The sequence below is a fragment of the Neopelma chrysocephalum genome, unplaced genomic scaffold (genome assembly GCF_003984885.1).
Source record: "Neopelma chrysocephalum unplaced genomic scaffold, ASM398488v2 Primary Assembly neopelma1_75, whole genome shotgun sequence".
Classification (NCBI taxonomy): domain Eukaryota; kingdom Metazoa; phylum Chordata; class Aves; order Passeriformes; family Pipridae; genus Neopelma; species Neopelma chrysocephalum.
Genome location: NW_020897736.1, coordinates 6,271,486 through 6,288,461, shown reverse-complemented (window position 1 = coordinate 6,288,461; position 16,976 = coordinate 6,271,486). Strand labels below are relative to the sequence as shown.

General features: G+C 39.5%; 1 protein-coding gene across 1 annotated transcript in view; it reads left to right on the top strand.

The window, feature by feature from the left end:
* IL16 (interleukin 16) overlaps nucleotides 1-16,610 on the top strand; it is a 40,063-nt gene extending 23,453 nt beyond the window's left edge. Inside the window, exons 6-22 of the mRNA XM_027688689.1 lie at nucleotides 851-944; nucleotides 1,392-1,534; nucleotides 3,396-3,506; nucleotides 4,155-4,269; nucleotides 4,478-4,551; nucleotides 4,645-4,858; nucleotides 5,417-5,534; nucleotides 6,723-6,855; nucleotides 7,706-7,793; nucleotides 8,527-9,002; nucleotides 10,503-10,641; nucleotides 11,854-12,946; nucleotides 13,444-13,627; nucleotides 13,835-13,936; nucleotides 14,648-14,900; nucleotides 15,762-15,887; nucleotides 16,146-16,610. Of these exons, the coding sequence (XP_027544490.1) occupies nucleotides 851-944; nucleotides 1,392-1,534; nucleotides 3,396-3,506; nucleotides 4,155-4,269; nucleotides 4,478-4,551; nucleotides 4,645-4,858; nucleotides 5,417-5,534; nucleotides 6,723-6,855; nucleotides 7,706-7,793; nucleotides 8,527-9,002; nucleotides 10,503-10,641; nucleotides 11,854-12,946; nucleotides 13,444-13,627; nucleotides 13,835-13,936; nucleotides 14,648-14,900; nucleotides 15,762-15,887; nucleotides 16,146-16,339 (3,657 nt within the window). The 3' untranslated portion in view covers nucleotides 16,340-16,610. The remainder of the gene's footprint in view (nucleotides 1-850; nucleotides 945-1,391; nucleotides 1,535-3,395; nucleotides 3,507-4,154; nucleotides 4,270-4,477; nucleotides 4,552-4,644; nucleotides 4,859-5,416; nucleotides 5,535-6,722; nucleotides 6,856-7,705; nucleotides 7,794-8,526; nucleotides 9,003-10,502; nucleotides 10,642-11,853; nucleotides 12,947-13,443; nucleotides 13,628-13,834; nucleotides 13,937-14,647; nucleotides 14,901-15,761; nucleotides 15,888-16,145) is intronic.
* Nucleotides 16,611-16,976: the final 366 nt, after the last annotated feature.

The window sequence follows — 16,976 nt, the reverse complement described above, 5'->3', positions numbered from 1 at the left end:
TACTGCATTTATATCACTTTCCATATTCTGTCAGTATTTAGTAATGTTCTTCCTTCAACTGTGATTCCCTCAGGATCAGTGTCATAAAAGCAGGACTTGCAGGAACTATACACATACAGAAATTACTCCTAACATCAACTGTTATTCAGATGTGATCATTTGTTTTCAAACCGTTCTAAAAACCTGCCTTTATAAACCTGAATGTTTTATCTACAAGCTTTTAAGTGCAAGAATTAGTGGCCATATTTTCAAAAGCAAAAGATTTTCCAAGTAAAAGATACTGATTTTTTTTTAAAACACAAAATCTTAGTCCTCAGAGGTTTTTAAACACATGGATTGTATTTTGACTAAAAAACAACCCTCTGAAATCAGAAGTTGAACACCTAGCCACCATTGTAAAGCTGGGTCTAAGAATTTCCCCCTTGAATATAACTCCCCTCTAAGGTGCTTGAGTACCCAAAAGCACCAATTAACCCTAGAAATTAGACAAGCATTTGCTACAATTCACCCACACATCAAACTATGAGTCTACCTGAACCAACTGGGAGTGTCCAATTAATTTTCTGTCTGTTTTGATTAAAGACCAGAATCTATTTCTCTCTTATTACTTTGTTATACCAATATTTATAACAAAGTTTTGAGCTGCATTCTCCTTTATCATCCTATTTTAAATAATTAATTCTGCTTCAGATGTTTTGATTCAGGCTGAAATTTGTGCCAGCCAAATTAGGATAAAATTTATTTTTAAGATTAGACTAGTTCGAAATCTTCTTGCATACCAATAGAGTTTTTTTCTTGTTTGTCTGGTTATTGTTTTTTGGTTTTGTTTGCTTGTTTGTTTTTGTTTTAGGAAACACCAAGGGGTAAGGAAAGGCCTTTGGAAATACAGAATGGTTTTCTGCACAGTAAAGCTGCATGTCAGCGGACTCGGAGTAACTCAGCCAGTAAGTGGCAGAGAAGTCATCTGCTCTCCTGTAACACTCAGGGAGTGCACAGCACAGCACCTCCTTGTGTGATGGTACCGGGGTGTTAAAAGAAATGGCAACTGTTGTCCAAATTTATTCCAGGATCCTTAGCTAAGAATTGCTGATGCATAAAACCTTCAGCTTGTGTATTCACAACATCCTACAGTCAGGTTTTGTGCATAAGCTTTACGTTTTATGGGGGCATTTTTAAGGTGTATTCTAAGTGGGCCAACAGTTGTTTGGTAGGGAATGTTTGCTTTTTATTATGTTTAACGTTAATGGCTATCCCCACAGCGGGGACTGAAAAGATTGATCCCTTCACAAAGAGATTTACGAGAGGAAAAACATTTCTAAGTAACATTTACCTGATAAAATGACTGTGCAGAAGTGTCCAACGCTTGAGCAATAACAGCCTCTGTGTGTCAGGTGTGAGCCCGTTCTGGATGGGGGAGGTGGAGAGCACAGCACCCCGGAGAGTTGTGCCCCTCAGGGACCGGCAGCCCCACACGCTCCACACCAGCCGCAAATCCCTTTCCCAGCAGCTGGACTGTTCTGCAGGGAGAGCCCCGGTAAGTGCTGCAGGAAATCACCTGAAAAACAGACAAAACTGTCTCCAATAAGACTCTCTGGGTGACTGTGGCAGCTGCTTTCCGACCAGAACCCAGCTTCTCTCCAGGCCCTGTCAGGGACGATGGTCACTTTCCTCTGCTTTCTATCCCCAACACCTCCTCTGTGAGGGGCAGCAAACCCCCATTTCTCCAGCAGCTTGTCCCTCCTGTTGCCCCAACAGGTTTTACGGTGTGTGTAAATCCCCCTATGTGGTTCACACCACCGCACTTCGGACCCCACTGTCACCAGCCTCCCCAGTCACCTCCGCTGGCCCACCCATGGCCACAAGAAGGATGGACCCACCTGATGGCTGGAAGCGGCTGCCCTTGCTGCACTGGCTGTGTGAGGCATCCCGATTTCTGCCCACACTGAGTCAGAAAGATTTAAACACCCCATTAATGTAGGCTAGAGACTGGCAACAACTCGTCACTGTCTGGGAGAGCAAAGGCTGGGCAGGGCAAAGAGGATGAGGGTATTTATGACCAGTGGTTCCCAAGCTCAAGCCTGGAGGGAGAGATGGAAGTGAAGCTCCTCACATTCAGCTGTCACCTCTTGCTGTGCCTGAAGCATGGCTGGGGGACTCACTGCTGCTCCCTCTCTTTTCCTGGCCAGTCCCTCACCCTTCCAGTGCCACAGCCTCACCCAGGGCTTTAACACAAGCAAACTGGAGCACAAAGACCAATCAAGCAACACCCACGCACGCAGACAGACCCTCAGGGACTCACTGGGTTCCCTACTCCTCAAAGGCCCTGCATGGCATGTGCTGCCCATTGGCAGAGGCTCTTTGGCAGCATCCTTGTTTTGGGTATCACTACCCACCACAAACAGAAATTAAAAATATATACCCTCACACAGAAGCAAAAGACACATGAAAATTTTCTATTTCAGATTTATAAGGTCCACAATGGAATAAACAATCACCCTGATCTGGTAGAAGAATATGTTTTGGAGAGTGTGGGTTTGGTATTGCACAGACATCTCCCTCTCAATCATGTTCCCAATCCCATGTTGAACAATTAATCTTGTTTTTATGTCAAAACTGAGACTTATTTTCTCACATATGCAGAAGACAAAATTTTGGCTGATTTTCCACATGCTTCAACACCTGTTAGTTTCACTTTGCTGCATTAAAAAAAAAGTGTTGAACTCTCTCCAATGTGTAATGAGTGCAATTAACTCTGGCCCTGCTGAACTTCATGCATAGTTAGCTTTAGGTAATGACTTTGTCAGGGCTTAAATTAGCTTGCAATACCCAATTCCATGTTGAAATAGGAGATTTCCATTAAATGTCCGTTAAAATGGGTTAAATCTCAGGGGCTGGAGTTATGAAATCCACTGTTTGTGGAATGGAGGGAGGAAGAACAATGAGAAATTGCTTACCTTGGTTATCAAGCAAAAAGGATGTGCTTCACCTCTTTCAGCAGTAGAAAGAAGCCTATTTGGTGGTTCACCACAGAAGCACAGAGTAGTTCATGGTCTGAAGAACTTTCGTGAGCAAAACTGGTTTTATTTGTCCCAAGACAAAATTATTTAGTTGCAAGATGAAGAAAATATATCTTTCTACACCAATGCACCACTTGAAGGGTCAACATTCTATTTTTTTTCCAGTTTAATCACTGCAGGACAAATTCGGTGATCAGCGATTGTCTGAATAAAAAATGGCTTAAAAATTAGAGAGACTGAAAAAAAAACCTTTAGTACCATGAGTTATAAGGAGGAAAATTTCAAATAAACAAGCAGTTGTAATGTATGTCCAAAAATTTCTGGTTCTGTATAAAAATTTTTTGTGAGTCCTTTTTTTTTTTTTTTTAATGTTCACAGGCAATTTCAAGATCATCTAGATCCCTAAGTACAGCGCAGCTAGTGCACACATCCTGTGGCTCCCAGGCTTCAGTAATTTCAAACATTGTATTGATGAAAGGACAAGGGAAGGTAAGACTGGCTCTGTTGATTTACCATAGAGTTTTACTTCATTTCACAAATGTAATCTCCTATGCACAGGGAAGTGAATTCAGGTATTAATGTTGCTACTTCTGGGTTGCCAGTTCATATCCAGGCTTTGCCAGCAGCGATTAGTTACCATTCACTTGCTTCTTAACCTTCTCAAGTATCTCTTTGCTGAGGCAGAGCCTTCAGGTTCTAACAACACATCCACATCAAGCCAGCAACATCAACACTGACATTCACTGTTACCCTTTCTGGCAGCTGGAGGTAGGATGACTCTGTGTCATCCAGAAGTTGCACCAGCACAGCAACTTCAGAGCTTCTTTCAAGTCAGAGTTGAGCTATAAACACAGTTCTGTTGAGAAGGAAAAGAAGAGCTACCAGGAACAAACCAGACCTTTCTATGTACTTATAATAGTGAATGAGTTGATTGCAACAAATGAAATGCAAATCATGAGGATATTTTACGAAAATTCCCATTTGTTCTTATATTGGAATGTGGTTGACTATTTTTTCATGGATTATATTACTCTGTTGACAATACTGCCTAAATAGGCAATGCAGAAGAAACTGCAAATGAACTATCATGATAACTGAACACAGGCCCTCACACACTGTTTTTCTTCCATAAATTAGGGTTTGGGCTTCAGTATTGTTGGAGGGAAAGACAGCATTTATGGACCAATAGGCATCTATGTCAAAACCATCTTTCCTGGTGGAGCTGCTGCTGCTGATGGAAGGCTACAAGAAGGTGGGAAATCCCTCTTCTCTCACTTTGCCCGCTTCCCAAAAAATGAAACCTAAAGACAGACTGAAGTGAAGCTGAAATGAGCAATAAGTGTCTTCTACACCTGCTTACATTATTGCATTAACAAGGCTACTTTTGAGTGCATGTATGTATCACATATCTTACTGCATAATATGGTAATAGTAACACTATTTTTTGTCTTTTGAAACAGGTGATGAAATCCTGGAACTGAATGGAGAATCCATGCATGGATTAACACATTATGATGCTTTACAAAAATTCAAGGTTACATAACCTTCTTCCAGAACAATCTCTGTCTTTACACACAGCATACATGTGAACTCAACCCATTCATTCGCCCTCTGTTCTTTCTAACAGGCCAAAAAGGGTCTTCTGACACTTACAGTCAGGACAAGCTTCAGCACACCTCATTCTGCTTCCAGCTGTCAGTCCCCCCTCTTGTGTCAGTCTCTGAGCTCCAGCACATGCATAACCAAAGAAAACAGCTCTTTCAGTTCAGAAAGTGCATCATTCTCATTAAATTCTACAAAGCCCAATGACAGGGTCATAATGGAAGTTACCCTAAACAAAGGTAAGTGTTGAAATTAACTGACCACTGACAACAAAGCACTGATTGATGAACCACTGTTCATTTGCTCTCTGAACAGTGAGCCTTTCCTCACTAACCTGATTCTTTTCCTGAACTAAGTTTTTTTAATACACTTGGTGCCTGTCAGTGCTAACATCTATCAACAGCAGGATTTTGAACACCATCTGTCCTCAAGAGCCAATCATTCTTTTTTTTTTTTTTCACTCAAGCAGAGTCAAATTCATACCCTTCACATGAAAAAATAAAGCTCTTGTCAAAAACCAGATCTTGGAACCCCACAAGCAATATTTGTGTGCACTCACTTTAATCATGAGGGGGACAAAAGCCCTCAAAGTAACCACACAATAAAAAAAATAGAAAGGAAAAGAAAAAAAGGAGTGGAAGTAGCAGTCAGTATGGAAAGTGCAACATTTGTGAATGCAAGACTTTGGTTGTGGTTCGTGCAGAAAAAAAAATTAAGACAGTTTTTGAAAAGGTTTCTCCAGTGGGTTGTTTTGACTATTTCTTACCTTTTTTTTTAATTATTATTAATTTTTTCAGAACCAGGTGTTGGCCTTGGAATTGGGTTATGCAGCATCCCTTACTTCCAGTGTATTTCTGGGATTTTTATTCACACCCTCTCGCCAGGCTCAGTGGCACATATGGATGGGAGACTCAGGTAGGATGAGAAAGACTGTCTTATGCCACGAGTTTTTCATTGCTCTGGTTTACGAGTTTATTTTTGACCTCTTTGGGCAGGAAGACATAGTGCTTTCTGTGAATTTTGGGTTTATAACATGTTTTAAACACCTGCTATTCTCAGGGTTTGAGCATGTGTATTCAGGAGATGTGGGATTTTCAGAAATACAGTAACCCAGTGAAATTACTGTCTCTTGCCCAGCCTGGGCTAGCTTTGAAGGTCTTAGACAAGCATATACCATTGCTACTGGAGGAGATTTTCAAATGAGAAAGTATTTGGAAAAATCCAAACACTTGGCATATTCTGGCTTTTTTGAGGTTTTTCTGATACAAGCTCCTTAAATTCTATCCCTTCCTGCCCAATAGAAACGCAGATTTTTCTGAAATGAACTTTAGTGGGAATGTAGAAATTCACTTTCAAAAATTTATGACCAGTTAGTAGTGTTGAACATACTGAGAATTGAACAGAACACTGCAGTTTCAGTGAAGGCTTTTTGATTTAATTTGAGGTGTTCTGTAACCCTCCTCTCATACATTCCTGAGACTTTAGCTCAAAGAGTTGTGTCTTAAACTATTTGAATACTTATGTGATACAAATCAGTGCCTTCAGTCAGCCTCTTAATATATGGGGATATTTGCTGTAGAGTAGACAAAGACAGTCTCAGTTTACACGTGGGCCTAATTTGGATTTCATCTAGAAAGACTCAGTCTAGCAGTCAGCAGGATTACAATAGCTTGTTATTAGAATTTTTCTATTAACAAGTTACTCACATGTAGCAGAAACATAACATCCTTTCTGACCTTCAATAGCACTAGCATAACATAAAGACATGAACAGTAAAGTGTTAACTTGAAAGGAAGGAAGGTGTAGGCGGAAGCAGCAGCTGAGCTGCAGACAGCAGAAAGATCACAGGCACAAGGTGTGCATAGCTGAGCATGAAGAAAGCTCAGATACTGCTTGCAATGAGACAGATCAAAACCCCTTGACATCCAACTCATTCCCATTCCATTTTCTGTAATGGGAACAGAAAGACAGATTTAATCTGTGATCAAATTAGAGGTCAACCATATGGATTTTCTTTTTGCATACTTTCACACGGGTGAGACAGGGTCGGGAGAGAATCTGTTTCGTTTACGTCTTCTGCCTTTTTTTTCAATATCTCTGTAGGTGTGGAGATGAAATTATTGAAATTAACGAAACTTCAGTACAAAATACAACTCTCAATGAAGTTTATGCTGTGCTAAGCCATTGTGATCCTGGTGCAGTACAAATTATCATTAGCAGACACCCTGAACCACAGGTAGCACATTGTATTCTTTCTGACCTTCAGTATAGCATATATTGAGAACTAAGAGGGAGGGAGGGAGCAAGTGCTAATCTAAATCGGGTGGAAAAATGTTGACAACAAAGGTGTTGATCTCTTTATAATCATCACTGCACACAAACAAACCTGAGATATGCACTGTCTTAAATAGAATCATGCAAGATTTGAAGATCACTGGAGACAGTCTTACATGAGTTTCTGTGCAGTGAATAAGGAAATTGCAGAACTAACATTCAATTAGTATTGAATAAACCAAAACATAGTTCTTAGGCAAGAAAGAATTCCCAATGATTTGAAAGACAGAACATATCTCCCCCTAAAGAAATGTTTTTACAGTTGTCTTTCAGTAATTAAAATTTAGGTCTTGCCCAGTCAATATTTATAACTAAATTAATATTGAAGTAAAATATTTTATTCTTGCAAAATTTTTACAAAAAATGCTTCCTAACACCAAATACTGTAGAAATGATTATCAAGTTTAAATTGTTGCATAAATTATGCTGCATTAAGTCATCTTATACCTGTAAATCCAGAACTGTACTTCTAGTGAAATATGTGAAAGAACATTTATCTTTGAAAGATCCCATTTTACCTAAATAACCACTTTATACAGCACATCCATAGATATACTTCATCTATACTGGAGTATATACAAATATAATGGTGTGCACTGAGCTTTAAAATTAACTGATGTGTGATATAACTTGGTCTATGCATTTCTGTTTGGGGACTTGCAGGACTTGGAATGCTTTGTGAAAGGAATAAATGTTTAAATGTTAATCGTCACCCCACAGCAATATGAGTATAATGGCATGATATTTCCTAGGTGTCTGAGCAACAGCTAAAGGAAGCTGTTGCACAAGCTGTGGAAAGCAACAGATTTGGAAAGGAGAGACATCAATGGAGCACTGAAGGTAAGGGAATAAGTGCATTCACTGAGACATGGTAATTTTGACTTAAAAGATATTGAGGACGAGTACATGCTGTATTAGAATCCTTGCTAACAGTCAAGTAACCTGGAGCAGAAAGATGAAGAAACGTCACAGGACAACCTTCCTAACATGTGTCCTATGATACGTTACCAGAATGAAGAGAACAGACCAAATCTGTCTGATTACCAACAAAAAATTTGTGCAAACTTCCTCTCGCATTTGCTCATCCTTCCTTATTTACAACCTCTGCTTAGAGCTTTTCAAACAACTGTCAGTGACAGCACTATGACAGCAACAAACTGCACAATGCAGGTGATGTGCTAGGAACACACAGCTTGTTAATCCCCTAATAGTGAGGAAAGGCATGTGCAGTCATGGTTGGAGCTATTTGCCCAGTTCAGGTATGACATCCTCACACAGTAACATATTTCTTTTAGTGTCCTCATGTCTTCTAAAGGACCAAAAGTAACAGAATTATCATCAGTGTAACTACACTGCTGACATACATACATATATGTGTACATATATATGGAAAATGTTATTTTGGTGTCCAGGAATGTAGCTGTTGACTCTTCACTCTACAAGCCTTCAATGCATCAACCACACCTTGGCATCCACCAATGATGGTATTTAGCTGCAAATTTAATCGGCTGAATCTTAGAAGAGATCACTTTGCATGTATTGAACAGACATTTTGAACATGTTCCTGATACAGGTGTTAAAAGACTGGAAATGAGCTGGCATGGAAGACACCCGTGTGAAAAACACATTGAAAGGAATGCTGCCTATTGCAACCGCAGGGTCCAGAGGCTGATGACCCGCTCCAGCAGTGACAGCAGCTACAACCCCCGGTCCTCGTGTGGCAATAGTGCTCTGTACCAACTGACTGACCTGAAAGCAAGAGTACATAGCGTTGATGTACCAATTACCAGACAACCTGGCCTGCTGTGCTCATTCTCTGCTCATAATTCAGAGAGAAATTCCCCTCCTACCTGTAGTGAAGTAGGTCGACCTTTGCAAAACACTAAGAAATCATCAGAGATCCTCGTTAGAAAACCTAAATCATCAAAGCCCAAACCTCCACCAAGGAAATACTTTAAGCAGGATTGCACATGTGATGACCAGTGTAACACAAACAGAAAAGAAAAGCTTGTGTCAGAAGTGGCTGCATCACCTTCTGCAAGTGTTCAGGTAAAGCAAAATTTACAAAATCTTTCTTATGTCTGCATATTTGTGAGGCAGGGGGAGGAGGAAGGCAAAGTGACTTTGTATGACACCAGGAAGAGAGGTAGAGAAGAAAGAAAAAGTGTATACATACGTGTGAATTGGGGGAGGAGAATGAGGCTCTTCTGTTCTGAAAACAAGGTGTGTATCTTAGTGAAACCAGTTGAGTGCAAAATGTGATGTTCAAACTAAGGTCAGAAGGCAGAGCAGTGTCTGAAGAAAATTGTGTTCCATATGAAGGAATCTGACTTAAAATCCCAGTGAGAGGAGCAGCAACAATGAACCTGAGTCCCTGTCATTCCTCTTGAGCATGTGCCACTGGTGGCTTGAGCACTCTCTAGTTCCAGTGGAATGGGACAGTGATGAGTTCCAGTCTGGAACTGGAGTTTACACAGCCTCTGATACCAGCCTGCTACTGTTGATCCTAACCATCTGTGACACTGAGTCGAATAACTTATGAGGTGGAAAAGTCATGAAACAATTTCTTCATTTTAGTAGTGGATTTTTACTGGAAGAAAGCACTAACATTATGTACAGCAGGTATTGTTGAGCTCAGATCCATTTCTTGAGAACAGGAGGTGTTAAATAAACTCATTTAAATTGTGATGCACCTATGTACTTGGAATCAGCGTGTATTTGAACGTCACTAAATTTCAGTTCCTTCTCATCTAAAAGAACAGAAAGACAGCATTTCACATTTGCATGAGTGTGAAGGATCGTGAGATCTGCATGTTGAAACAAAGTTGTGGTTCATTTAAAAATGAAACCTCTTTTCCCCAGTTTAGTAACACAGCATTAGAAATGAACAGTTCTCAATGCAATGCAAAGAAAAAAAAAGAAAAAATCCCACCAAAAACCCCCAAAACAGTTCCCAAACTGCAGCATCAAAATAAAATGACACAGATCAGACTGAAGTCCACATATAATGTTACTATCTGAGAAATTTTCAGTTACGCACCTTATGTAAGGTCACTCTTTTAACATTCCCTCAGAAGAGCAGTAGAAACATATTCATCAACACCCACCAGAAAATCACCTTTGAGAAATAAAATTAAGAGAAATAAACACTTGTTGAACTTATCACCGACTGCAACTTCTTATTTTTTAGTCCTTAGTAATTCTAAATGATAATGAGAAAAACCTACATCTTGAGATCAGTAAAGTCAAGCTCTGTTCAGGAAGACAAATTCCTCTAGTAAGACAGTCTGTATATCTGTATGTGCTGAAGACAGAGGGTTTCTTGTCAGAATTTCATGTCATTAAAAGAAGGTTTTATTACTGCTTTTTAAATACTTTTTTTAAACCTTTATTCCCCAAACATTTCGTATTAGTCAGTTTGAGGCCTGCATACCACACTTTTGTATGTGGTTTCTTCTTTTCTTCAGATTCATGTATTTTTTTCAGATACATATATACTGTGGTTTGCATAATTACATTCTGACACAATTCTTTTTCCTGTTTGTTCAGCAGGAAGTTGGAGAACCAATGCTAGAGGGAAACCAAACTGATGTAACACACGGTGTCTTTACCACTTCTACAGCACATGATACAGAACACACAACTGCTGCTCCAGTGGGCAGAGATCAAGAAAGAAAAGAAAACTTAGGTATGTTGAATTCCATTAACTTTTTTTTCAGCTAAACCTAGTCTTTGGTTTTAATGCCAAAATGGGTATTGAGCTGACTTCACCTTTCTCCTTAAATGTATCTGTAAATTTTAGGGTGAACAGATGAAATTTCAAATTATTGAATTATTATTAAAAAATTATTTCAATCTTGGGAAAAAAAGAGAAACTAGATCAAAAGCAGCATAGGTGATGATTTACTGTAAAAAATGTTAATGGACAGGTACAATATTGGTATATTTCTTCAGATGAAACTGCTTAGTAATTGAATATTTTATAGTAAAAGTTAATTTTATAATTTCTAAAGGACATTTTTATGCCTAGTTTCAAGGCTCTAGTGTTGCAATGGTAGAAACCACTGATAAGTTAGCTTTCTGTTGTGCTAGTTAGAATCAAGGAAACTTAGTGTTAAGGGAACAAGACAAGCTCAAGAGGTCTCTTACAACAGAAATAGTTATGTTGTAAGACTATAAATAGTAATTCCGTAACTTCTTGTTCAGATCTTTAAAAAAAAATAAAAAAGATGCCTTAAAAAAAAAAATTACACTGAAGCAGATAACAGCACCTGTGCAACTGCACAAACAAAAGTTTGCTGCCGTTCAGCTCTACCGCATCTAACATTAAAATGCTGAATCAGTCTGTGATGTAAAAAATTTTCCTATATTAGAATCAAGTTTTTACCTTTCAAAAAAAATCAACTGGAAATGCCTGCACAAATTTAAGGAAGCAGAAGTATTCATCAAAGATCTTCTTAGGAGAGTCCTTTCAGAGCAGGATATACTTATAAAGCTAGAAAAGAAAAAATATTTTAAAAAAGAATTTACTGTAACACCACCTTTTTCACTAGGCTGCAAACAACATCACAATTTCAAGCTTCTATTTTAACTGTTACAATCTGTATCATGACTTCAGCACCCCAGAATTTCAGGTTACATTTAGAATTTGCAAGCCCTTTAAAAAGGGATCTTGTATATGTGTAAGAGCCTTGTTTTTCAATTAATTTCAGTATCTGGATTCAGAACTTGTAGATCAAAAGTTATCAATTTTTAAAAAGTTTAAACTTTTCAGAAACTTTAAAAAAACCCTATCAGAGGCTTGAATGAAATTCAAATTTATTGCATTAATAATGATGCAGAGATAAGGAGTGGAGAAGTAGAGGGAGGTTTGTTTATAATCACTGTTTCTTTAATACAGGGACTCCACTTTCATCAATACAAAGGCCTGTACTTAAAAGACAAGCACGGGTAGATTATAGTCTTGATACAACAACAACAACAGAAGACCCTTGGGTTAAAATTTCTGATTGCATAAAAAGCTTATTTAATCCTACCATGAGTGAAAACAGCGTCCATTTAGATTTACAACCTGGCACTGACAAAAAGAAAGAGAATCAAAATCGAAGCAGCTCAGAGACAGTTCTGAAGAAATCAGAATCAGAGTTAGTCGGTTCAAAAGGGCTAAAATCAGATGAAAATGACAGTGTGAAAAAGGGTCCTCCTGTTGCACCTAAGCCCACCTGGTTTCGCCAAAGCCTGAAAGGACTGAAGAAAGCAAATTCAGATCTAAAACCACAAGCAGATCAAAGTCCTCTTAACCCTGACAGTATTTCCAGCAAAAAACAATCCAGTTTATCACGCATGTCTCCTGGAGGATCATCAATAAAACAAAGAATAAGTTCATTTGAATCCTTGAGTGCTCCGCAGTCACCTGAAAAAACACACCGAAGGTTCAGCCTGAAACCATCAGTCCAGAAAGAACCCTCTCCCACTGCAGCAGAGCCAGAGGTGGCTCCAGCCCATTCAAACCAACCCTTCCTCCAGCATTGTGAAACCAGCCAACAACAGCCACCTGTGTCCATGGGTACAAAGAGCCTGGATAGACCTTCCTCTCGCAGGGAGGATACTGTAACCAGCTCAGAGAAAAGCAGCAATGCCAGCACTGAAATTTTATCAAGTCTCTTAACAACAGGAGCCATTGCAAATTCCCATCTTGTGTCAGTAGCAAAAGCACACAGTCTAAGGTCACGGAGCTTCCCACTTACTGCCAGGCAGGCTTGTGAGATGATGAAGCCACATGACGAGAAGTGTAGCAAAATCTATTCCATCAGTAACCAGGTGTCGTCCGCTTTAATGAAATCATTGCTTTGCCTTCCTCAGTCTCCAGCCTCTCCTGGAAACAATGCATGGGAAACTGCAGACACAGTGTCTCAGTCCTCTGGGGAGGAGGACGGGACTTCTATCTCACCTGCAAGTGACCATCATCACCTGGACACTGGGTTTTCGCTAAAGTAAGATACCATAAAACTCAGATTTACAGATCAGCTTTGGTGAGCATCTGTGCTGATCTGCTGACAGATTAAAGTTCTAAGGTAGTAGCACACAACAGTAAAGCACAGACTAAGTTAGGAACTTTTAGACCACAAAGATTAAATGACTCATGACTGTTACACTTGTTTTTAATTCATACTCCATACGCCCATGTATATTTCAAACATCCTCCTATTTAAGCAGCAGTATTTCTAGTATCTCCATGATAAAGCAGATTTAAGTCTGTTTTTGCCTGGGACCAAGAGATTACTCTTATTCTTTTATGCGATAGATTCTACTTGTGTTACGCTCATGATTAATTTACATTTGTCTGTATTTATAATACTTATAGGAATTACCACCCCAAGTACGGGCTAATACAGTCAAAAGATGACTGCTCCAAAATTGTCTTTTGCTTTTCTGGGTATGTTCTTTCATAACTCGATGTTTCTTTTTTACTCTTGCCACAATGGGACAGCCTTTCTGAGCTGAGAGAATACACTGTGAGCTTGGCAGACAATGAGAAGGAGGAAGAGAGACAGGAACACAGCTCACCTCAAGCATCCGGTGTGTCAGGGCAGTCAGTCATCTCTCTGCTTTCCCCTGAGGAGTTAGCAAAGCTTATAGAGGAAGTCAAAGCACTAGATGAAGCAACGTTAAAGGTAAACCTGCTTTTTTCTTTTTGTGCATGATTTTCAGAAAGATGTGGAGTGAATGCGTCTGGTTAATCTTTGCAACTTTAATGTTATGCTTATGCCACTAAGTCTCATGATAAAATGCACAAGAGAGAAAAAGAAAACATGCTGATTTTCCAATCATTGTGACATATATTTTGAGAAGTTTTTGACTGTATTCCTTTCTCTGCCTAGGAATTTGATGATATTCATGTTACAATTTTGCATAAAGAAGAAGATACTGGGCTTGGATTCAGCCTGGCAGGGGGCATTGATTTAGAAAACAAAATAGTAACAGTAAGTAACATAATTCTAAAAAAATACTCCCAAAACAACTACTCTGTCTAAAAACTGGTTTTTAGCTGGTTTTCTGCTCCAGTGTTTGGTTTTTGGCATAATCAAAGTAGGCAGCTGTACTGATTGGATTGGAAGAACCATGGTCTCAGTAGGTGAAAAGAGAATCCTTCTGCACAGATCTGCCTATCCAGGTGACTGGCAGCAGTGTCCTGCTTACTTGGGCACCAATCCCCAACAGCTCTGAAAGCCAAGGCAGAACACACAGCCCTCAGCAGGAAATAACCAACACCTTGTGCTTACAGAAGATCAAGCAGTGTGCTATGGAGGAATGAGACGGGTGCATAAATATGTGAGGGGTCTGGAAGATAGAGATAAGCTTCATGCCTTCCTCCTCCCACGAGCAGAGCAGAGAGAGGGTCAGAAAGTAGCATATACAAGGTACACACCACAGGCAGCACAGCTTTGGCCATCTGATACTGGGGCCAAACTGCTTGCCTGGCTGCTTGAGGAGGGATGTGCACAGGAGAACTTCTCTGTACAAATTTTTTCAGTCCTCAGTCCTTAAACATGATAGAAGCAACTTGTTCCTGGCAAAGAATGAAAAATTCACATGGTAAAAAATATTAACTGAATGATTTAGTGATTTGACCTCTTTCCCCCCCCCCCCCCCGTTTCCTTGTGTGCGTGTGTGGTGCCTGGGCTGTTCAATAGGTTCACAAAGTGTTTCCCAATGGATTGGCATCTCAGGAAGGAACTATTCAGAAAGGAGATGAAGTACTATCCATTAATGGAAAGTCTCTCAAAGGTGTGACTCACAACGATGCCTCAGCAATCATGCGACAGGCCCGCCAACCCAGGCAAGCTGTTGTTGTCACTAGAAAACCTAAAGATGGAGAAACAAATCTCAATGCTTCAATCAACTCTAGTACATCTTCAGTAGCAAGTGATGCTTCACAAGAGTCTGGTAAGTTGAGTGGCATTACCCTGCAGTCCCCACATAAGTGTTTACTCATCATCTAAACTCCAGGTGTTCATAAAGCAGCGCTGGCTGCATGAATCTAAAAAATCACAATTAAAGAGAGCACAGTTAATAAAGCATTCCTGAAACAGACATTTGGAATAACTTCATTGAAAAGAGAAAGAATTAATGGATTTCTAAAATAAAAGAACTCCCTAAAAACCCAGTGTGATTCTCTATCTGAATTTCTGCAGACATACAAAGATGGTTATTGTAGCAACACATCTAATTGAAGGTATAATGACAACTCAGTGAACAGTGATTCTTTATTCTAATATTATTACAAGGCTTGTTCTCTATGAAAGAGAATTTCATTTTGAACAAACAATCTGCTATTGTTCGATGTAGCAGGTGGCTACATCTGAACCACAGCAAGGTCAGAATTTTGCAGAATATTTCACGTTCAAGATGTTTTTGGGTTTTTTTTTGTTTTTTCCCCTAAAGCATGATCTGGAGATCTGTAGCTTTATTTCCATTTGCAAATAAACATTAGCAGCTTTGTAGTTGATAGCAATTTCATAACTAATAGCAAGTCAAATGTTTACCTTAAATTTTGTTCATGGAATAGATTTTTATACTTCCAGTAAATGTCTTGTATTTCCATTCTCACATGAATTCAAACACAACTTTCTTTCCTCAGCTTCCCAGGGGGCCTTAAAATGACAAAAGGAGAAGTTAAAAGTTTTCACTTTCATTTTGCAGTTTATGGTACCTTTGCAAACAAACCAGAAGTTCATTTTCTGTAACAGATGTTTTAGCTTTTCAGACTATGTGCTGTCCACCTGGTAACTCTCCATTTGTTTCCAGCAACTGGAGATACAATCTGCACTGTAACTCTAGAAAAAACACCTGCTGGTTTGGGATTCAGTCTGGAAGGAGGGAAGGGCTCTGTTCAGGGAGATAAACCCATCATCATCAACAGGATATTTAAAGGTAAACACACTTAAATGACATGACATGACATGTTCCCAGCTGATGCAGACTTGTGGGTTTCATTATTGATCTATAGCTATGGGAATAGTATTTTTTGCAAATGCAGCATTATCTTGTTTGGTGCCAGTAATTCGTTGCCTGCTGGAACCAGGTGGTTTATACCAAACCTGGTGGTCCAGCTATTTCACTACTAAGTCAAAGATCCATTAAAGTCTCCTCCACATAAAGGATTGAAGGGAATTCATTTTCTTTCCCCAGGGACTGCATTGGAACAGAGCAGCCCTGTTCAGCCTGGCGATGAGCTGTTACAAGTGCACACAACGCCCATGCAAGGACTCACTCGTTTTGAAGCATGGAATGTAATCAAGGCATTACCTGATGGGCCCATCACAGCCATCATCAAGAGGAAGAATCGGAGCTCTGTTACCACCAAGTCATCCGAAACTCTGTAAAGAGAGGAATTAGACTACTGCCAATAATCAAACAAAGGATTTTATTACTTGCAGGCACTTGGCGAGTACAGCAAGATGCTCAGAAAGCAAACATGAAGAGTATAAAGGACACCACTGCCAGTACAGAGAAAGCTGTCTGGGATGTGTCTAAGATGTGCAGAAAATGGACATGATTCTTATTCCAACATTCAGAAACAGATGTTATAAAGTGTAGAATTATAAAATAATGACTTTATTAACAATATACTGGCTGTAATAAAATACTTGACAGCTAAAGTATGCTCCTATTTTAAGCCATTAACTGAACAAATATCATAAGCACATCCTGTGCTATGTTTTCAGTGCTACTCTCCAAGTCCTGTTCCCTGCCTTGCCTTACCTTCCCAGGAAGAAGAAATGTGTCTACAAGCCTTCAACTAAACACTGCCTTAGGGAATATGTAAAGGGCAGAGAAAGGGACATGCAGCTCTTTTTGTCAAAAACCTAGAAAATTCCAGCTTTTCTATTCAAAACACAGAACATCCAGGACAGCCAAAACTTGTCAAGGTAGCTTTCTACTAGCAGTTAACAGAGCCATCTCAACTCCAGCAGTCAAACACAGAGTGGGAAGGAATTCTCACGGTATTCCTAGGGTGAG